Source organism: Oreochromis niloticus, linkage group LG4, assembly GCF_001858045.2.
Source record: "Oreochromis niloticus isolate F11D_XX linkage group LG4, O_niloticus_UMD_NMBU, whole genome shotgun sequence".
Lineage (NCBI taxonomy): Eukaryota > Metazoa > Chordata > Actinopteri > Cichliformes > Cichlidae > Oreochromis > Oreochromis niloticus.
In genome coordinates, this window is record NC_031969.2 from 16,750,483 (window position 1) to 16,773,397 (window position 22,915).

A 22,915-nucleotide genomic window follows, 5' to 3' on the forward strand; every position below is an offset into this window, starting at 1 on the left:
CAATGTGTAAGTAAATGGAAGAGTACTTATATAACAGTTTATCTATTCTAACCCTCATTTATCCAACCTTTCACACACATTCATACACGCACTTTGTTCTATAGCACCTTTTCTAGCTTTCATGCTAACACTCACATGGATGCACCATGGAGGAAACTCAGGTCAGTGTCTTCAGTGCTTTGCCCAAAGTAGCCAGGGATTGAACCACTGCTCCCCCACTAAAATTTAAAAGCTCAATAACATAATTTAATAGCTTTTATTCTATAAAAATGTCCCCAAGCACTCTCTTTAAACTACCCAGAAGCAATAAATCAAGTCTACAGGATAAAAGGCATTTTTTTCTAGGATATGACCTGCACCCCATCACTATGCTGTACTGAGCTGGGTTTGTGCCAAAGACCAGAGTCCATTGTGGGTTGCGAGGCTAACATGATAACGCCCAATGAGTATCCAATCAATGACGTGAAACAGGGGTCATAAACAGCTCGGATAAGCCCAGGATGCTCTGAGTGAATGTGCACCACCACTTGCATTTCTGTTTCAAAGAACGCACCTGCTCCGGCCTTCATGGATATTTTTAGCTGCTATCATTTAAGCTGGTTTCAAAATCAAGGACTTGCTGTACACTGAGTACAGTAAACTGACTTGGAAAACCAAAGAAGACTTTTTTCTCATTTTTAGGTCAAAGACACTCATCCTGTCCAGACATGGTGAATGTAGATGTCCGATCCCTCACCCAGCCTGTGGGGATCATCCGAATAATGGCAGCCATCCTCACTTGCATGTGTTTTAGCCTGGCGGGAGCAGAAGGAGTTATTTCATCTTCCTACTGGGCGTGGTGCATGTTCACTTGGTGCTTCTGCTTCTTCTTCACGTTTCTGATTGTCATCCTGGAGTTCACCACTGTCCACAGCAAAGTACCTTTCGCCTGGGATGACTTCACTACTGCCTTCGCAATGCTTGCGAGCCTTATGTGCCTGATTGTCTCCATCATCTACCCCACTTTTTTCACCTGCAAAACCTGCCACCGGGCCATTGGTGCTGCCGTGGTCTCCTGGGTTTGTTTCGCCGCATATGCAGGTGAGGTGGTCTTAACACGCCTTTATCCTCGAGGGGAAACCAGCGGGTTCCTCTCCACGCTGCCGGGGATAATGAAGATGCTGGAGACCTTCTTTGCCTGTCTCATCTTTGTGTCCCTGGATGGAAGCCAGTACACTGGTAATTCAGGAATCCAGTGGTGCGTGGCTGTGTACTCCTTGTGTTTTATCTTTTCCATCATCATAATCCTGCTCACCCTCGCACAGCTGACCTCCTACTTGCCGATCTCCTTCGACAAGGTGGTGATTGTCTATAACATTTTGGCAGCAGTGATGTACACGACAGCTATGGTGATCTGGCCACTCTACAGTTTCTCTAACAACAAACAAAGACCCCCTAACTGTGGTCACTTCTGTCCGTGGGATAAGCTGGTGGTGGTCACCTTCATGACAATCTTTAACTTTATTGTTTACACCCTGGACACTATGTACTCGATACGTCTTGTGTTCTGCATCATGAATCGTGAAGACTAATATGAAACAAAACATGCTCTGTGTTTGCATCACTCTTAATAGAACAAGGTTATAAAAGTGTTTCAATTTTTTATAAACTTGTGTTATACAGCTGTTGTTATTGCTAAATGAATCCAATATAGTCTATTATAGTCTAAAGTGCTGTCTCAAATAACTGCATGAAAGAAATGTAAAGTACCAAAACATACTCAGTTAATGATTAGATCTGTAGTATCACTGTCATAAAATCTAAAAAAAAACAAATACAACAATATAATGAGTGGAACTTTGGATCCTGAGGTGATTAAACAGTACAGGCAATAATGTTGAGGTCATCTATAGCTCTGCTGCATTGTGTAGTCAAATTATATGCCAAATAAAGGTGGGTGTGTTCACATTCATCTTTTTACTTGACGGTGTCGCAACTTTCTGATGAAAGGAAGAGTTTGACAAGTGACATTTCATTGTATAATAAACAGGGTGGTTATTTTTCAAAAAAATGAAGGCCTGTACAAAAACAAAATGTTATTGATGCACTTTACTCTTGAGTGTTAGCGTAAAGCCTGATTGATATGTTATTTGTTTAGGCCGATACCAATATCTGCTGATTTAAAAAGTCTGATGTCCAATATCGGATGATATAAATGTAAACAGATTTCAGCCAATAACTGCACATTTGCTGTTTGTAGTTTATATACTTGTTTACATTCTGGCCAGTCAGCTGGTTGTTGTGTTTGTGGCAACTTTCCTGTTGCCAACAAGAAAGTTACTGAATGCCCTCTGCTGGACAAACTTCTCGGCATGAAGACTCGTGCTGCATGGGTGCTTCTCCAGTCCCTTGGTTACTTTTTAATTTTCATTTACTGGCCAATATAAATGCCAGTACAGTCAGATCGACATTTAGATAATGGTATCTCCTTCAAAGGTGAAGGTCGATATTGTTACCTTCATGTAGAACCAAGTATCATGCATAGAAAAATGAAAGCAAAAGTCTAGTATTATTTTGTTTGTGCTGAACTACTTAAAAATGAACATGTCCTAGTTTTAACAATAGTAATCTACAAACCAACGTGTGACATTGACGTGTATGTTCATCTTTTAGATCCAGTTAATAATAACTGTTTCCATGTTCCCAGACTTTCTGCTATTCGGGTCTTGTCACCTGAATTATATAATAAAGAGGACATTTTGTTCCCTAAATGTCAAGCCAGTGTTGCAGATAAATATATAATAAAACCAAACTCCTTTGTGTGTAGCACAAACAGGAAAATATAAACCCTGAAAGGCAAACAGACCTGTCACTGAGATGGGGCTGGAAGAAATGAGAGAACTACAGGGAAAGATTTTTTTTTTTTTCTAAAGGCGGCGATGAAGCAGAGACAGCAGTGAGACGGCAAGAAATTTCCAGACCTTGGTGGGATACGTGGGAAAGCCAAAAAAGAAAATGAAGTTGGATTTGTTGGAAGGTGTTTTCTTTCTTTTTTCCCCCTTTCTTTCTTCTTTAGAGATGTGCTGGGCAGGCCTGGAAAGCTAGGAAGCAAAAAGTAGGACCTCAGTTAATTCTTTTAAAACAGCTTCATCCAGATCTTACCTGTAATCCCAAAGGTATTGTGCTGCCCGGTATACCAATCTGTGTGAGTGAGCTTGGGTCAAATAGAGTAAGTGAAGCATGGAAATTTAGCTTTTCTTCTCATGTCAGTCTGTCAGAAGGAAAGACCACATTTAAGTAAATCGTCTATATATGCCAGACGTGACAGTAAATTGGATTCTGTAAGGTGTGCTTTGATTTAGATTACACAATGGACAACTCACGATCAACAGTTCACGAGTTTCTTCCACTTCAGGGGGGGGAAAGAGGTATGAAAAAGTACACTGTACAACACATCCAAAAAGTGCCTTCCTTATTAGAAGGAGTTGCAGTAAAATGTATTTTGTGACTGTATTTACTATTCAAAGCATCTATGTTTAGTGTAGTTAAATCAACCAACACATTCTCCCTGTGTGTTTGCTCATTAAATACCAGCAGAGTGAGTGGTAATTATTAACTAGTTCTAACTTTTAGTTGGAATACTAAAGTAATACGGAAGAGAACAAAGAATTGATGATAACATAAAGCAACTGTTCAAGGAGATTTAATTATTAAAGCACAAAACTATCACGAAAAACATAATGCAAAAGAATTTAATACAATCTTAAGCTGAATTATTCTTTTGAAAAATGGAACAAACAGTATTAATAAGAAGCCTTATAGTGCACAAAGTGCACAGTGAATACATAAAAATACTCACTCAGAATCATATACACTAAGTTATTGAATCATAATTATTTATTTTTGTTGTCTTTATATCTCTTTAATGTTGGAGCTACTGAGGTAAGTTTGTGCTTCATTTGCTTGTTGCTAGGGAACCAAGTGCATTCACCCCCGATTGGTTGGCTGTGGTTTCTGGAGGTTTCTGGATCAAATCAGTTGCAAAGAAGGTGGTGCACCAAAAAACCTCAGAGAGATTGGTGTGGTTGTTAGTAGACTGCCATTTTTGCCTGTAGTTTATGCAACTTGTTTCAAAATGTGCAATTTTTCCACTTTCAAGTTAACTTTTTATAGTTTCTCTCCTCCTCCTCAGAGAGTAACTGGGCAGTGTTTGTACACAGGTCTGTCGCTTCCATTCAAACTGTCAGTGCAGAATAGCTTGTAACCAAAGAAATCACTGGAGGATTTTCCCTGACTGAGATTTCGGCAATCATTTTGCCCCTCAACTCACAACAGCCTAAAGCAACCACACAGTCAGGGAGGAGTCGGGGCCTGGGAGGGCTAATCATTTTTCAGGACAGATTGGTGCCATCCCATGCCCCCCTTCTGGATACATCCCTGCTTAGTAACACTTTAAATCCCATGTGTTTGCAAAGGTATAATAAATATTCTACACAGTTCTTGCAACATTTTTAGTGCTGTGTTTGTCAGCTTTATTAAGTTGTTACTAAGGAGTTTTGGCTGTTGATGAATACATTTGTCACCAACACCTACAGTGTGTTTCTTGTTCCTGGTCTCTATGCTGTTCTCCAGCTAATCTTTTCCTTACTGTGTAACCAATCACAGCAGACCCTGTATCTGGTTCTGCTGGCGGTCCCTTGCTGAGTTCTTCTTCTTCTCTAGTTTCACCAAATGCAGCTCCTAAGGGATTTGAGTTCTCCTAATAAACTTCATCTTGACCTAATATTGTAAGATCTTTACCTCACATTATAAAGTCAGTGTTTTGTGAATTAGAACTAAATGAATAAATTCAACCAAAGTGAACTGAATGGAAGTTGAATTAAATTACATTTAAATTTATGGCCAAAATATTGAACTGAAGACTGCTCAAGGCACATATTGATGCTTAAAAAAAGCAGTTGCTGTATCTTCATGCAGGTATTTTTTTTTCTTTCTTCATTTTTTTTGTCTCGTGTGTCCAAAGAGACTGCAGCTGCAGATTCAAAATGCAGACATTTTACCACGTGCACAGCCAAAATCCAACTACACAACACAAGAAATGTTCTCTTTGTATCAGCACTGAGGAGACACGTTTGAAAAAGTCAGACTGAAAAAAAACATCTGGAGGCTTGATGAGTATATTCAGCTTGAGCTAGAGGTCGACTGATTGTCCGTGAGCGTGCATGTGACTGTTCAAAATCAGGGATTCTGGCTGTGAAAGAAGGCTGAAAGTAAGCAGTGTGAGTTAACACAGCATGCATGTTTAATGCAGCTGGTGATCTGTATGTCCAGCTAATCTCGTAGGGCATGCTATTGCAAGAATATTTCATTGTGGGACTAACAAGGCAGAACAATCTGAACCACACATCACATACCAAATGGTATGTGATAAATACAGGCACTGGTACAGCCACAGAGAAAACTAATCTACGCACAGGGTTTAGACCGTACATTAATTTTAAGCAAAAAATCCAGGCCTACTCTATGTCAGCATGTCAGCAATAAAATTATGCTAACCCAGTTATTCGTGTGCAAGTAACATGGCCCAGCTGGTAGATTTGATTGTGGCAGATTTGTGTAAACCCGTGTGTGTGTATGTGTTCGCGTGAGACATATTCTTCATCACATCATCACCGAGCAATATTCAGATCAATCGCTGCTATGCGGCCGTCACGGTGTTCTTCAGACAATAGCACAGAAATTCATTTGTCCCCATGCTGAACTTTCTAGACAGAATTGTTATGTGATTTATTGAATTATGTTCCCAACTAGATGTGAAAAAAACACGGTGATCTGTGTTTCAAAATAGGTCCTTGAAAAAAGAGGTAAGAAGTGCCAGAGGTAGGTGCATCTGACAGGAAAGAGAAAGGAAAGACCATCAGAGCAGCAGATGAGAGGCTTCCTGTCCTGGAGAGGAAAGGGATGAAAGTGCAGACCACCCCAGACTCAAAGCAGAGAGTCATCCTGAAAGTTTCCTAATGATAACATGTGGATAGTATGGCTGAATTTTATTGTTGGGAATTACTCATCTTAACGTCAACTGACTCTGCTTTTTAAAGGGTTTTGTTAGAGGGGACACGTGCTCCTTTCCTTTCATACCAACCTGCAGTACATTCATCAAACACTGAAAAGCAAAACCTTTCCATGGGCACAACCTCAATTGTCCCCTTTAACTTGCTTTCAAAGCTGCTTCATTTATCCAGTTAAATTCAGACATTATTGTATACCTCCTTCTTAATAATTATCACCAAATATAAAAGAAATCACAAAAACATAGAGCTTTAATAAGACTGAAACAGGAGAATAATAACTACACCCACCTGCTACTTTATTAGTTGTACTTTCAGCTTGTACCTGGTTAGACCTCCTTTTTCCTTTACAACACATGTCATAGATTCAACAAGCTGCCATACTGGCATGATAGGATCACACAGTTGCTGCAGATTTGTCAGCTGCACATACATAATAAAAATCACCTGTTCCACCACATCCCACAAGGGCTTGGAATGCTGATCGACATGATCAGCAATAATACTCAAGTAAGTTGTGGCATTTAAACAATCTGCAACTGGTACTAAATGGCCCAGAGTGTGCTAATATCCCCCACACTACTACACCAACAACAAGAACCTGAATTATAGGTGCAACATGGGATGGCTCGTGTTGGTTGTACTAGTGATGTGTGGGTCGCAAACGGCTCTTAGAGCCGACTTTTTGAAGTGAACGACACGAGCCGGCTCCCCGTGGGGTTTTTTATTTTTCTTCCTCTCACCCTCTCTCTCGCACTTTTTTTCCTCTTCACTCTGCACACAAGCCTTGTGCTTTGCGCTGGGAAGAGGGGGAAGGGGCGGTAGTTAGGAACAGAGCCGGAGGGAAAGAAAGAGTAAGGCTACGTTCACACTGCAGGTCTTAATGCTCAATTCCAATTTTTTGATCAAATCCGACTTTTTTGTCTGCTTGTTCACACTACAAATAAAATGCGACAGCAAACGCGCTCTAGTGTGAACACTCAAAGCGGCCCGCATGCGCAAAAGAAGACATCACACACAACTCGCTCTGTTTAGACCCAGACCAAACAGTATTGTTTGACTGATGGCCCTTAATATAAAGACTTCGGACTTTACGTTTCCCAATTTTTGCTTTAAGTTATTTTGCTATTCACATAATAATGTAAATAACCTAATAATGATCCTTATTGCTGTTTTAGAGAGGAGCGGTGCTTCAAAGGATAGCTGCAGATTTCTGTCAGAATCTGCAGATTATACAGTACAAATAAAATGTTCACGTTTCTCCAACGTTGTCTTCCCAACAGTTTCACTGACATCTACACTGGATGGCCAGGAAGCGTTTGCGATGTCTTCTCGGGCGCTTCTCCGGCGCTGATAATTGGCGTCTGTCTTGTGTCAGTGACATAAAAGACGGATTTAATGCGACATGACCGTTCAAACAGCAGTCGCTTTCTAAAACATCGGATATGTATCGGATTCAGTACCACATACGAAAGTGACCCAGATCGGATTTGAAAATATCGGATTCGTGCCGTTCACACTGTCATACCATGATCGGATATGGGTCGCATAGGGTCGAAAAAGTCGGATTTGATGCTCTTTCGCCTGCAGTGTGAACGTAGCCTAAGAGCGCCAGGGACAACAACGTCACATTAGAAAGGTATAGTAATCATCCACAACTATTTTCAGTTGCGGATGATAAAGGATTCAGAAAGTTTATTCATGCAGGCCTATATGGCATCTTCTTTTTGTTTTCATATTTTTTCATATTTATAGTTAATTGTGTTGTGGTTTGCAGTGTTTTGTGTTGTTTCACTTTAAATTTGTTTAAAAGGAAAAAGCTGAAAATTTAAATAGTTAAAAGTTGAAATGTAAATAGTTGGTTTTTGTATTATATGATTTATTTATTACATTTTATGTGGCGTGAATAAATAAAAGTATATTTACGGTGGCCCCTAGAGACAAAGCACATAAAAACTCCAAAGCACGTACAAAACACAACAGAAGTGCTCCAGGATGCTAGGGGCAGTGTTGAGCTTTTGTTACCTAGTGGCTACACAAGCCAGCAAGTACCAACAACCGGATTTGGTGTGTGGTAGTAACAGGTAAATTAACGGGTTTTTTTAAATTATTTGAATATATATGAGTGCTTGTGTATAAATACACAAACAATACACATATGCTTTCAATTGTGTAATTTAAGTGATCTAGGTAGCTCTGTTTTGGAAGTTCAGTTAACGCTACGAATGTGTTTTGGAGTTTGTACGTCCTTTGTCTCTAGGGGCCACTGTATATATTTATATATAAACATATATAAATAAAACCACAGTTTTTTTTACATTAGTAATTCCTTTTGTGCATAATTTTATATTGTTGTAAGGTTGTTTTGTTGCTTTAATTAATTTAAATTAATTAAAGCAACAAAACAACCTGAAGAGCCGGTTGGGAGCCGAAAGAGACGGCTCTTTTTAGAGAACCGGCTCTTTCGGCTCGGCTCACTAAAAAGAGCCGAAAATCCCATCACTAGGTTGTACCTACATGAAACCCCTTACCTTTGAGGTGTGGCACCTTGTGTGGTGTTCTGCTGCTGTAGCCTATATGCTTCACAGTTGCTCGTCTGCATACGTTGATCATAACAACTAGATACTTAACTTATTGTTGCCTTCCTATGAGCTCAGAGCACCTCTGGCATCAACTTGGCCTTTTTGCGCAGTGAAATGCAGCTCATTGGATATTTCCTCTTTTTCAGACTTCTCGGTAAACTCAAGAGATGGTTGTGTAGAAAATCCCAGCACATCAAACTCAAAGTCACTTAAATCACCTTTCTTCCCCATTTTGATGCTCAGTTTGAAACCCAGTAGGCTTTCTTGACCACATCTGCATTTCTAAATGTACTGATTTGCTGTAATGTGACTGGCTGATTAGATATTTTTGATAAACAACAGTTTAATGTGTACATCAAATTAAAGGCAGGTGACTGTAAATCAAATACCACAACTAAAGTGTAAAAAAATAATCTCTATATAAAAGAAAAACCAAATGCAAGTCATTTACTTCTTTTAAAGCAGATTTGGAGACACTTCTGTGCAGGTCTTTAAAATGTCGGGGAACACAGACTCATGTATTTTGTTAAACAACTTGAGTCAGTTCAGTTTAGCCATGGCTTATTCATTCATTTAACATTTCTCTCTTACATACACACCTCTCTGCAGAGGTTATTCTGAGCTGCTTCCTTTTTGTGTAGATCCTTCAATTCTCCAGGGGGGAAGATGAATGCGGGCTGACACTGTCTCTCCAGTAAAAGCCAAACGATGCCTAAATGCTTAGTGACATGCCTCGTTTTAGGAATTGGTTGTTGCATCCAAAACTAGTGTCTTGACAAGTTATAATTATCATTGTCAAACTGGCTTATTTTGATAATACAATCTAGCCTTTCAGTCTTTCCTAATTAACTCCTCTAATTTGCCCTTCAGGGTAAAGTATAAAGGGGCTTTTGTTAGAAGGAATATTAAGCACTGCTATTATTAGCATAATGAGAAAGGGAACATGGACCTGTGTTCAGATCCTCTCAAACTATGCGATTTGTAAAGGCTTGAAAAAATATGGGATTGGACGCCTGAGTGGTTGACAGGCAGTGGAAGAAGGTGATGTTATGAGCTACAGAATTGAATAAATATCACTACACTGTCCACTATATGGAAGATGTTTATTTTAATAAGTGGAACCAGTAATAAATTTTAGTGCTTAAACTGGTAGTAGTAGCAGTAGTAAAACAGGTCTTATCTTTGATCATAAAATATTCAAACTTCCCCAAAACTTCAGCTCTGGCTCATATCATATATAAAACTACTTTATTACTAACCCACTGCACCGTGGACAGAGGCAATGTTATCTTGTCTTCCTCCCCTCACCCCAACCGGTTGTGGGAGATGGCTGCCCCTCCCTGAGCCTGGCTCTGCTGCAGGTATCTTCCTGTTAAAAGGGAGTTTTTCCTTCCTGCTTTCACCAAAGTCCTTGCTCATAGGAGGTCACTCTGCTTCCTGAAATTGGACCCACATTAAACTCATGGACTGAACATACACACACCCACAACCACCAATAACTGAACACACACACATTTGGACAAAAACAAACAAATGGCCAACTGTACCCTCAAACACACAATAATAACATGGACTGAACCACCACTCACGACCACTACCACTTTATATAACCACTGTAGAAATTAGCCACATATATATCTCACTGATCTAAACTGGACTACTGTAAAAGCTGTATAGACAATCATTCTATACAATACAATAATTATAGTTCTACAACTGTTTATAACTTGTATAGTTCATATTTCATATTTCTCTATAGTTTCATATTTATATCCTGTACATAGCTTGTACACTCACTACAGCCTGTACATACTTACAGTTATAGCACATTCATAACATACCTTCATACCGTGTACATTGTAACATACCCATAATAGACCCATATTTTGTACACTCATACCTATAATAGACCCATTTTTGTAATATATCTATATATCTAAATTATTGCTAATATATATTTTGTAATATATCTATATTGTTGCTAAAGCACTTTCTGGATGGATGCAAACTGCATTTCGTTGCCTTGTACTTGTGACATGTGCAATGACAATAAAGTTGAATTCTATTCTATTCTATATGATTGTTGGGTTTTTCTCTGTATGTATTATTGTACGGTCTACCTTACAATATAAAGTATCTTGAGGCGACTGCTGTTGTGATTTGGCGCTGTATAAATAAAACTGAATTGGCCATAACTTGAGTTAAGTTCGAGGTAAAGTTACTTTAACTTAACTCTGTCTTTATGTCAAATGATTTATGAACTTGTTTTTTGTCAGTGGTGTGACATGCAAATGCAGACAAAAACATCAAATAAATCCTCAGTGTGATGGTGTACTTTTGATTGTATAACATAAAAATGTATCAGTTTTGTCAAAAAAATAATAATTGAACTAAACTAGCTTTATCTGAAATTTTTAATCACTGATCACTTTGAACCCATGACCCTGCAGTAGAAAAGTTGTTAATAAATTGGATGAGTGGATGAACCCATCTCTGCATAGATATGTTGAAGTATTTTCTTAAAAGAAAAGGCCTTTATGAATGACTGATATCTGATGGCCTTAAAAAAGTGTGCATGGTTATTAGAAAAATATTGAAATCCCACTAGGGGAAGCTGTTACTCCACAAACACCCTTAGCCATTAAGCACTGTCTCATAAAAGAAAATAATTGAATCAAATTGTTCCTCTGTTGTGTAATACTTCTCCTTTCAGATATTTTTTGAACATACATATATATATATGTATATATATATACATATATATATATATTTGAATAACAAACAGCTTCGGCATTTCATTGAATCTGGTAAAATCAGGAACTGCCTCATTAAAGTGTAAAGTTCAGGAAGTGTCGTAATAACTGCAAATACTGCAGCTTTTCACGTTAGCTAGATGCTTTAGCCTTGCTGGTGGTTTTAAACTAGCAGGGAACATGTCAAATTATAAAATGTTTGTTAAAACTATCATCTTGGCACACATTTGACAAAGGGATTGCTTGAATCCAGGTAAACCTTGTTAGCTTTTAGCACGACGTCAGAATATCTACATGCTAGAGCTGCTTGTCCCCACATGCTAACACCGTGCACGTTAAGGTCACCCCAGTCATCGGCTCCATTTGAAGTCCGTGTAGAGGCAAACAGCCTCATTATTTGCCTTCGTTGTAACAAAAGTAAATGCGCACAGGTGGCCTGGTGATCACTCTTAAATCACTTTTAAGTTGAAGCAGAAAGTAAATAAATGAGCAGGCTATTTTTTGTGGATCAAGATTGTCATGTCTCCTACCACTAGGCACAGGCCAGTTTCTATAATACAATTTAATTAAACTTGCATAAAAGCTTATGACATGACTGCACTGTGATGTAATCAGACCACAAGATAATAAACAAAACTCTTACCCCTGGGTGCTGTATGTCAAGAAGGTCACTCCAAATAGCTAGCTCACTTCAGATTCTGTGAATTTTAGCTGTTTTTAGCTCTACCAAGGTGATTTTAGAGGGAGTTAAACACATAGATCTGTCAACACATAGACACATAATCCCCACTTTGGACATCATCTGATTAATCTCTCTCTTCTGTCTTCCTCTTTCTTTCACACATCCCCTCTGTCTCCTCTTTATAACCAGAGGTTCAGTATTGATTTAGCTGGGTCAAGAGCTCCTCCAGTTCCAAGCACATAAGTATCGCTCCATTTACCTAGAGATAGTTCTCTCATCGATCTCTGCCAGCTTTTTGCCGTCGGCCAGACAAAGTCGGTGACAGACACCGCTCTGATATCATCTCGGTGCCCACAGAGAGAAAGCTTGATATAGAAAGGCAGGGGGGCATGACAACCGCTGTAAGCCACAGTGACTCGTATGAGAAAAAGAAAGGCAGAGATCAAGAAGAAAGGAAACCGTTATGCTTCACTTCCAACTGCATTTCAACATTTTTATATTTTCTACATGAAGCCGTTATTGGACCGTGAATTTACTCATGAAAGAAAATGCTTTCTCATGTTTCTCATGCAGGCTAATTCATATATCATCCATCATTTAATGAAGGGAAAAAAATGCTTTCATGAGTAAATTCTGGTATGACATGAACAATACAAAAATACTAAATTAAATTAAATTAAAAAAGAAGCACTACGAGAGTGCAAACCACTGCCAAGGCAGCTCACTCTTTGAGCAGTAGTACAGTATTGTGTATATGTTCATTTTGTTTTCTTTGTGCTCTTTGAACATACACTAAGAAGTTTGTTGTGTAGTGACATATAAGAATAGCAGATGTTGGAAGGTCAGAGGTCAAACGTGACATCATGTCTCCTATAATGTGATATTTAGAATCTCTATATATCATTCTCTATATGCTTATATGTTGTCAATAGAAAATATGGCAGTAAGAAACACAGTTTATAACAGCTCTGCATAACATCATAATAATTTTGACCTTCAAATCTATTGACCTTGAAGGAGAGAGTCAAAGTTTGACATATAGTAAACTGAGTTAATTTGGTTAGTTCAATACATGGCAACAGTTTGCCATAGTTCAAATTATAGTGTGTTTATTTGGTTTGCATTAAATTTGGTCTGCATATAATGCAGAAATATGTGTGTGTAATCTTCCGTGTTCACCTGTCACAGAAAGAAGAGTTATTACACAGTTTTATATAGAACAGAAGGAATGATTTCCCAAAGCGTTCCTTCGACAAAAAGACTGAATAAATCTGCATCCCTCAGTAAGAACAATGCAGCTGGATGAAAGATCCAGGTGTTTTCTTCTAGCAGCTAATGCAGTCTCTGAGGAGAAGTTTAGAAATGTCTGGTATGCTGACTTTATTCTAGCGTTCACTGCACCAGATTTTGGCTGGAGCCACAGTTTAGACATCTAAACTGTATTTGAGCTCTTCTTTAATAGTCCTGCTGTTAATAGTTACAGACCAGTTTAGCAACTTTTCATTTGTTTAGTCTTCTATAAAGTGAAAAGCATTTGTGAAGCTCTTTAGTTCTGGAAAAACTAAACAAAAACAAAAACGTTGGCTGTATAAAATTTGAACCCATGAGCCTGCATTGGTGAGAGCTTAGTATAAATGAGCCTTATCATTATCCTGGTATCCTAAATGCCCCTACACACCACCTGTCCCTTCAGGGCAAGCCTTTGTGCACACCTGTCCGGCAGTGTTTACTTATAAACAGTTGATCTGGTTTGAACCAGTGAACTGGACCTTTCAAACTGTGAGAAGTCACTGATGTCCCTCTGTGGTGTTTTAGCCTGATACAGACATGACACTAATGACATGAGCGGGGCGTTGTGTGAGTGTGCCTCTGCATGCACACTCTGCCTGCGTGTGTGTGTGTGTGTGTGTGTGTGTGTGTGTGTGTGTGTGTGTGTTAACGCTGCACTGACCTGGATGACAACAACATGAAACTAATTGCTTGAAATTAGGCAGCTCTCCCACACAATTAACATCAAATGTCTTCCTCAAAAGTGCACCCTCACCCTCCCTTCCACTTTCCTTCCCTTTTCCTTTCGCTCTAATATCTCAGGTGCCCAAGGCCACCATCAAGGTAATTTATTCCTCTGGCTGGAGCTTGGCACTGCTCCATCTCCCTTCACTATTTTCATAATAATGGTAAAAGTGTCATGTTATCATTAACCTAAAGGGCGGCAATAAAAATCGCCGGTGCAGTAAAAAATTGAAGGAAAGGAGGGCTGTAATGCATGCTTTTATACCAACAACTGACCTCGTGGGTGGGGCTTCCTCATCCAAAGGCGGGACGAAGTTTCCCCCACATTAACACTCACAGTGCGTCGTGGATACTACAAGACCTTCACATCATTGCAGGAGAGCATCTCTCCGCACACTGAGTTTTCATCTCTAGAAGAAGCGTGAGGAAAATCGTGGGGAGGCGAAGATAACAGCAGTCTTGGCGTGGGTGATTATGGAGACTGGACCACCGAGACTTCGGGAAGATGGCACAAAATGAGAAGTCGAGTGAGATGGTTCCTGTTTAAAAGAAATTGTGAAAGGAGCGGAAAAAGTTGGCGTTTCCAAAAGCGCATGAGTGCCTAAGACGCGCTGGGTCGTGGAGAGGCGCACGGGAGCGCACAGGTTGGTGGAAGCAAATGCTTGGACATGAATTACATGTTAACTTAGACTGAGTTTAAAGAATATTTGAAGAGGTATTTTAACAGACTAATATTTACCAAAAGAGGGCAAAAACACGTTGTCATGCTTAGAAAAATGTTCAAGAAGCCTTAAAGTTTTATTTATTAAAGTAATAGTTTAGTTGATTTCGTTTATTGAATATGAATATGAACGGTTAAACTGTCTCTCTTAACTGGGGACTATGGTGGAAAACAAAAATGTCAAGCTTGAAGCTGCCTGAAGGCGTCAGGGGCTGGACATATTTTGTTTTCTCAACATCATACTGCGGGCTGCGCGTCACTCCTGTGTTTTTCAGCGTGTTTCGGTTAATATTTACGTCACACTATTTATTTGTGCAACAAATTTTCACAGCTTCAGCTTGGAACGCCCGACAACAGGCAGTTATAAGATTATTTAAGTGAGCTACCGTAGGAGCAGTTACTATAAGTGCGCGGATTATTAACTATTAGAATGCTGCCTGCTTTGGTCGTTGCCATCATTATTCTTTGTTGTTTTACATCGTGTGACACGTTTTTGGCGCCCGGGGGACAACTTTGAGGTGCCAACACGAAACAGAATACCAGTTTGAGGGTTTTTTGGACAGCAACAACAACATTTTTTTTTTTTTTTTTTTTTTTTTTTTTTTTGCGTATCTGTCGTTTGAATTACATCGTTTTGGTTTAGTTTAGCGCCTCAAACAAATATACATTAAAAAATCTCACCTAAAGTTTCGAGGGGGCGGAGGGTTAAACCAAAGGGAAGAATCTTCCTAGATCTGTGAAAATGCAATATAGATTATCATGTCCCTTTTCTTTAATATTAAAAGCGAATGTAATAAAATACATAACACTTGTGCTGGCCACAAACACGTAAAATGATGATCACTGCTGCCTGTTCTGGTGAAGTGGCAACTGTTTTGATTGTAGCAGTGAGCATATGTGAGAAGAAGTGACCTCAAGAGCCTTGGGAGGCATTTTCTTTACTCTCTCTTTCATTCAGAGTATTCACTGGAGAGTTTCTCCTGGTAAATATGACGAAATTGGTGCTCTCCCCATATGTTGCTGATTCTCTGTGATCCAAAGGGCAGCAAAACACAGAGTTCCTAAAGCAGAAACTTACAGAATAGTAAATCCTCCACAATATAATAAACTATAGCTGTTTTCATATATGCACTGCAGCAGCAGAGGTGCACAAACAGAACTTTACTCTCTATCGTGTCAGTGTGCACCAGTGTGCAAGTAGCATTAATAATATTCTGGTACATTTACGGCTAGAGAGTGACTGTCATGTATGCAGACTTCTGAACTCTCTATCTAGATAACATCCTCATAGAAAATACACAGATTGTTAACAGCACTGCAAATGCATCTGCAGCAGTGAACACATTTAAGGGGTGATTTAGGTTTGTGGTATAATAATTGTACAACTCTTTTCTGGCAGAGACTTTTTCTGGCATAACCCCAGTGGACATCAGCTCTACCTCCTTCAAGATGGAGGACTACAGTGGGATATTTGAAAATGTCAACATCTCTTCCACTTACAACTTTACTGCTGACAGTTTCTCAAACACCACCATGCTGCTACCATTTAACAAGGTCATCGTCATCATCCACACCATCGTCTTCATCGTGGGTTTTCTGGGTAACACACTGGCCATCTACGTGATGGCCCGCTATGCAAAAATGAACACAGCAACCAACATTTACATCCTGAACTTAGCTGTGGCAGATGAACTCTACATTCTGGGGATTCCCTTCATAGGGACCAATAGCGTGCTTTCCTATTGGCCATTTGGAGAAGCTGTCTGCAAGATCAGCATGACTGCTGATGCTATGAGCCAGTTTGCATCCACCTTTTCCCTGACACTGATGAGCATCGATCGCTTCCTTTTCGTGGTTTATCCTGTTCGCAGTGTTAAATGGCGGAAACCAAGGTTGGCGAAGATAACTAGTTGCATAGTCTGGGTTGTGTCATTCCTGATTGTTCTGCCAGTCATCATCTTCTCAAGTGTACAGGAGGACTTTAAGACCTGCAACATGAGCTGGCCTGAACCACATGATGTGTGGTCTGCTGTCTTCATCCTCTACACCTCTATCCTGAGCTTCTTTGGTCCTCTGATTGTTGTCTGCCTCTGCTACCTCTTCATTGTCATTAAGGTAAAGTGACAAATAAAACCACCCTGTGACTTAGCTAATACATTTTTTTGGTTATTCCGCTGAGATTCTGCTCTCACGCTCTCATTAAAACTTTCTTTTAATTTTCCTTTTCAGGTGAGGTCAGCACGTGAACGTGCAGGCCTGACTAGGCGGCGCAAATCCGAGCGCAAGGTGACACGCATGGTGGTCATCATCGTGCTGGTCTTTGTACTTTGTTGGCTTCCCTTTTACACCACCAACATTGTCAACCTGATTCATATCATCCCTGAACACAGTATGGACATTTACTTTTCCGTGGTCATCCTCACCTACGTCAACTCCTGTGCCAACCCGTTTCTTTATGCTTTCCTCTCCAAAAACTTCAAAGAGAGCTTCCAGAAGGTGCTCTGCTTTCAGAAAGCAAATGTTGCCAGAGCTGCACAAGTGCTGCAGGGTAGACAGAATGATACCAAGGTAAACCACTATCCTGTTTTCTCATACAGCATTTGTGCAAAGTTTTAGTAGGAACAGTAAAACACTAACACTTGAAGGGTTGGTGGTGGTGGTGGTGGTGGCGGCAGCGGGGGGGGGGGTCACCTAACCCATTTTATTGATCCAATTAGGTGCAAAGTTTTTGCATAGAGTACAGCTGTATTTTAGGTTATTGTCCGCAGCTTACAGGTTGCATTGGCTGGTTAGCACTAGACTGTCCTGGGTGTTAAATCCGTGCATGTTCTCACTGTGCCTACGTGGTTGCTCTCCACATACTCCAGCTTCCTCCCACAGTGCAAAAACATGCATGCAAGGACAATTGGCTATTCTAAATTGGCTGCAGGTATAAATGTGAACATGAATGGTTATCTGTCTTTCTGTATTGGTCCTGCAACCTATCCAGGGTCTACCTCCCATGGCACTTGCAGCCATGAATTGGATTAGCAAAGAAAAATGGGTCGAATTTCTTTTCCTTTTTTTTTTCTTTTCTCAACATATATAAAACACTCACAACAGCCCTGAAACAAGCCATTTTTACAGTCTTCATCTGCACATTGTTTGTGTACATTTGTGTGTCTCAGGCAGTTCCTTTTAATTGATGTGGCTTTTCTGCCAACTCTGCTTCGAAGGCCAGAATCCAAGAAACACATGTTTATCATTGACACTCAGGCATTTTTCATGCAGGTACCATTTCATCTGAACTTATGAGGCATGTTTCTTCAAAGTGGAGATATTGATGTTGTCCTCTTGGTTACCCGTGAACCCTTACCCTCCACTTGTATTTCTAGTTTGGTTAGAGCTAGCTCATAACAAGTGTTATATCTCTATTTCATTGAGTAAGAAGAAGTTGAAGTGGCTTATTTGAGAGTTAGTCTAATGATCAGTTACACTTTAAACAAGCTAAAAGTAAGTAGAAATATTATTGAGTAACAAAATCCTTTACTGGAATACAGATTGGTTCTGAAAATATGCCTCTGCATTCCTGCACAGATATGTGTTGAGATCTTTCAAAATAATGGCATTTCCTAGAAACACTAAACTTCTGAGCACTTTTTTTAGTGCATGTGAATGTGTCAACACAACTAAATGCCTTCCTGTCTCTGAATTGCAAATATCAGCTTGTACTTTTGAATAAGTCTGAAAATTGTAATAATACTTACCCAGATCCTGATATATATGTTTATGTTTTCCATTGCTGCATTTACTGCATCTCTAATCCAGTATTGTGCCTGCTTTTGTCTCCATAGTCCGTCCAGCTGAAGGATCTCAGGACCGCTGACAGTGAGCCTCTCAATACAAAAAATGTGGTGAACGGCCAATGACTGCTGAGTCTCAAGCTGATCCACTATGTACTGTTTTGATACCACATGGAACCTGGATGCTTTCTCCCTTGTCATTTAATAACCTGATCATCCCTTCCTGAGTGGAACATTCAAAGGAGTAAAAAGAAGTCATTGCAGCATATTTTTTATGGACTTTTTATTAGATTGACTGTGTTATACAAGGCATAAGTTTATGTCATGATGACGTAGAAAACGTCATCGGATTACAGAATGCTGAACATTTTCAATTTGCATTATTATACCCCATGCTTTCTCACCTCTATTAGCTTGTCATGGTGCTGTTAGCTGTTAATTCAGTCAAATGTGCATTTCACTGCATTAAGAGACATTTGTGCAGAAAGTACTGACTTTACCTTACTGAGCGCATTTGGGACTAAACAACTATCATACTCTTTTCTGTGTTGAAGTAACTGTGATAAAAACAAGAAGGGTCTTTTAGTGCTCAGCTTAAAAGAAAATTAGGATAATTTTTTTGAAAAAGTGAAGGCATTCCTTTAGAAAAAGAAACTGTGTATAACAAAGTAGTTAATCAGTTCTGTGGAAATACCGGTATACATTTTAATGACTTTAGATTGAACGTATATTCATGTATCAGGTATCAGCCTTACATTCACGCCAACCTTGACCCGGGCTCCTATTGTACCGCTTTATCTCAGACACTGTTCGTTCTTTAATTTGTGACTTTACAGTATTCGGTTTGTACTGCTGTTACTAGACTCGTGACTGTCTTGTTGATTGATGTAAAGTTGGCTGAATGGTCATGACTGTTACGGTGGATTTTCATGTGACAGGTTTTTTGGGACATATTAAAGTCAGTCTGACAGACTGGAGTGGACAACACGGTGAAGTAAAGCAGCATTCTCAACCTGGTGGACAAACCTGCTGAACAGCACTTACCCGTCTTATATTTGTAACATGAGTCAAGCAAAAAGCACGTGACCAGTCATGACTTTGAGCTTGGTTAAAAATCCAGATGGACTTGTGAAAACCTTACAGGTGACAAAGGAACAAGGGAATTTTTTTGTGTTCAAAGCACTGTGAATTATGAAAAGACAAGTGAATTTGAGTTTGCTTTGTTATGCATATGAAAGTTAAATGTGTTGTATGTGGGTCACCTATAAGAAAGGAAAAAATAGTGAAGCTACTTTGACCATTAATAAACAATGATGTCTGTTACTCTGCATCTCCATGGTCACAGTTGCTCCAAGACAGTAAGAACAGTAACTAACTAAACAAAATTAATTGTACAATATATTACAAAGTTGCATTATATGTACATTTATTCCACTAACTGAGATTTTATGTTTCTTTAAATAAAAGCCGATGTATGTTTCAGCACATTCCCATTGAATCTGATAGTAAATGTTAATATTTTTATGTATTATTCCTTCCACTCATAAAAGGAGTAGTTGTCTCATTTTTCTTATGAAGGAAAATGGTCAAATAGTAAGTAAACACTGGTATGAGAGCTGTTACACATGACACATAAAATGCATACATCAAAACAAAGTATCTAATATTTCTAAAGCAGCAACATGTTTTTATATTATCTAATTTGTAGATATGGAATGGGGCCAACACGCAGTAGGATGTATTATAAGTGCACAGTTGTGATATGTGCATTCACTGGGCCTCTTGGCAGGCACACCTGTTCACCTGCTAAATTTCTTAACACATTTATCTAATTAGCCAATCACACTGCAGCAGTTCAGTGGATTTAGACACATAAACATGCAAGATAACCTGCTGAAGTTCAAACCGAGCATCAGAATGAGGAAGAAAGGTGACTTTGAATGTACCACAGTTGTTGGTACCAGACAGCCACCAACTGAGTATTCCAGAAACTGCTGGGACTTTCCCACACAACCATCTCCAAGCTTAATAGAGAATGGTCAGAGAAAGAGAAAGCGGGCTTGTTGTAGTGAGAGGTAATGGTAACTCAAATAACTCATTGCACCAAAGGTATGCAAAACAGCATCAACAGATGGGCTACAGCAGCAGAAGACCACACTAGGTGCCAAGTCTCTTCAGCTAAGAACAGGAAACTGAGGCTACAGGTTGAAACAGGCTCACCAACACTGGATAACAGAAGATTTTAAGAACGCTGTCTGGTCTGATGAGTTTCTACTGCGACTTTTGGCATAAACAATAAACATGGTTCCATCCTACCTTGTTTTTACAGTTCAGGCTGGTGGTGGTTGTGGTGTAATAGTAGAGGGGATATTAGCTCACTGAGAACTTTTAAACACCGAAGCCTACATGAGTATTACTGCTGACCACTTCATGACTGCAATGTACCAGTCTTTTGATGGCTGCTTCCAGCAGGATGACACACCATGTCATAAAGATCAAACCACCTCAAACCAATGTCTTGAAGTTGACAATAAGCACCTTTGGATGTCATGTCAATATGGACCAAAATGTTCTAAGAATGTTTTCAGCACCTTAAACCTGTTGAAAGTGTAATTTTATGTTTAACAGGAAGGGGGATTATACAAATGTTGGACAGGGTTTTCATATACAAAGACGCAATGACATTAACAACCACACAATATCCCCACATTAACACTGACAGGGTGTCAAAGGTGCTACAAAACCATCTCATCGTTTCAGGAAAGCAAAGGATTTTATTCTCTGTCAATCTAAGAAGTGTAAGAAAATCATGCAAAGGCAAAAATAATATCAGAAAGGTTGATATTCTAAATTCTAACTATTCAGCCATTAATATGAACATTTAAAGTGGTTTTTAAGACTTAGAAAAATGTCAGTCCCAGTGCAACCTGAAGGGAACGGGTGATGGAAGTGTTTGTTTTCTCAACAGCATACTGCGGGCTGTATGTCACTTCTGTGTTTTGGACCATGTTTCAGTGAAGCTTTGCATCAAACTACAACCCCAGTTCCAAAAAAATTAACACTCTGACTAAAGTGTAAATACAAACAGAGTGGACTGATTTGCATAGAAAATGTATCTGATGTTTAGTTTGAGACATTTTCATATTTTGTGGAAATATTAGCTCATTTTGAAAAACACTGGGCCTCAAAGAGGTACTAAAAAGAAACAGCTGGAGGTTGTTGGGTTAATTGATAACATGTTAACTTGAGATGGGGTATAAAAAGTGCTTCTTTGAGAGGCAGAGTTTCTTAGCATTAAAAATTAACAGTCACCAATCTGGAAAAAAAATATTCATTATTATTATTAGTAGTAGTAGTAGTAGTAGTAATAATAATAATAATAATAATAATAATAATAATTCATTTCTAAATTGAGAAATGGTTTCAGAATAATGTCCCTGTTGCCCAAGCGCTTGCTCATAGGGGGTCATATGATTGTTATGTTTTTCTCTGTATGTATTATCAGTGTTAGGGAGTAACGGAATACATGTACCGGCGTTATGTATTTAAAATACAAAATATGAGTAACTGTATTCTGTTACAGTTACTGCTTAAATAGGTGATAATTAGAATCCAGTTACTTTGTTGAAATAAATGGATTACACAGCGGTCTTTTCCTGCTTCATGTGTTGGGCTATCCCCGCTCTAATTTTGGTAATTCCACGCATTGCTGGAAACCCAAACAAAACACGCAATAAGAGGCTCTGGCAGGAAATCTGACTGTGCAATGCAAACTCTGTTTGCGAGCAACCAAGCTGCTCTCAGTGTCAAAAGACTCCAACCTAAAGAATCATCTGGATGCCAGTTCTTTAAAAAAAAAAAAAAAAAAAACTAGCACTGACCTACTGCAACTACCTTGTTTCTTCAATGTACTATTGCTGTGCAATTTATTACTATTACTGAAGGCTGCATTACAACCTCCTAGCTGCAAATAATCATGTGCAGTTCTGAGAGCAGACAGAAAGAAAAAATATTACTGATACAGAAAAAGTTTTCTATATGAGATCAGTGCAAAAAAGTGCAGCCTTACCTAATGTCCACCCTACTGTTACTAATTTTATAATAACATTTAAAAATTTAGTTGGTATTGCTTTCAGAACTGTGTTGTGCCCTTAAACAGGGGAAATAGTATATGGAGAGGTGAAAGAACTGCACGGACACGCGGCTCTCACTCTCACTCGTCTGTATTAAGTTTATGAAAATAATCCAGACAACATCAACTGCAACACCAGACAAAATCCTATACAGACAGTAACAGAAAAATCTTCACACAATATGGTATTAACGAAAACTAGC

At 39.1% G+C, this 22,915-nt stretch overlaps 2 protein-coding genes across 2 annotated transcripts; both read left to right on the forward strand.

Annotated features, from left to right (window-relative positions):
• Positions 1-451: 451 nt before the first annotated feature.
• On the forward strand, positions 452-2,756 carry LOC100699048 (myeloid-associated differentiation marker homolog). The gene has a single exon (XM_005457710.4). The coding sequence runs from the start codon at positions 708-710 to the stop codon at positions 1,569-1,571; it is 864 nt and encodes a 287-aa protein (XP_005457767.1). The 5' UTR covers positions 452-707; the 3' UTR covers positions 1,572-2,756.
• Positions 2,757-14,407: 11,651 nt separating this feature from the next.
• LOC100699319 (somatostatin receptor type 5) lies at positions 14,408-20,062 on the forward strand. The gene is made up of 4 exons (XM_003452848.5): positions 14,408-14,721; positions 16,198-16,913; positions 17,028-17,366; positions 18,632-20,062. Exons 2-4 carry the CDS (start codon positions 16,248-16,250, stop codon positions 18,704-18,706), a joined length of 1,080 nt encoding a protein of 359 aa, XP_003452896.1. The 5' UTR covers positions 14,408-14,721; positions 16,198-16,247; the 3' UTR covers positions 18,707-20,062.
• The last annotated feature ends 2,853 nt before the right edge of the window (positions 20,063-22,915 follow it).

Coding starts and splice junctions, on each gene's coding strand:
- LOC100699048 (XM_005457710.4), top strand. CDS start 708: ATGGTGAATGTAGATGTCCGATCCCTCACCCAGCCTGTGGGGATCATC.
- LOC100699319 (XM_003452848.5), top strand. CDS start 16,248: ATGGAGGACTACAGTGGGATATTTGAAAATGTCAACATCTCTTCCACT. Junction 16,914..17,027: donor ACCTCTTCATTGTCATTAAG/GTAAAGTGACAA, acceptor TTTCCTTTTCAG/GTGAGGTCAGCACGTGAACG. Junction 17,367..18,631: donor GTAGACAGAATGATACCAAG/GTAAACCACTAT, acceptor TTGTCTCCATAG/TCCGTCCAGCTGAAGGATCT.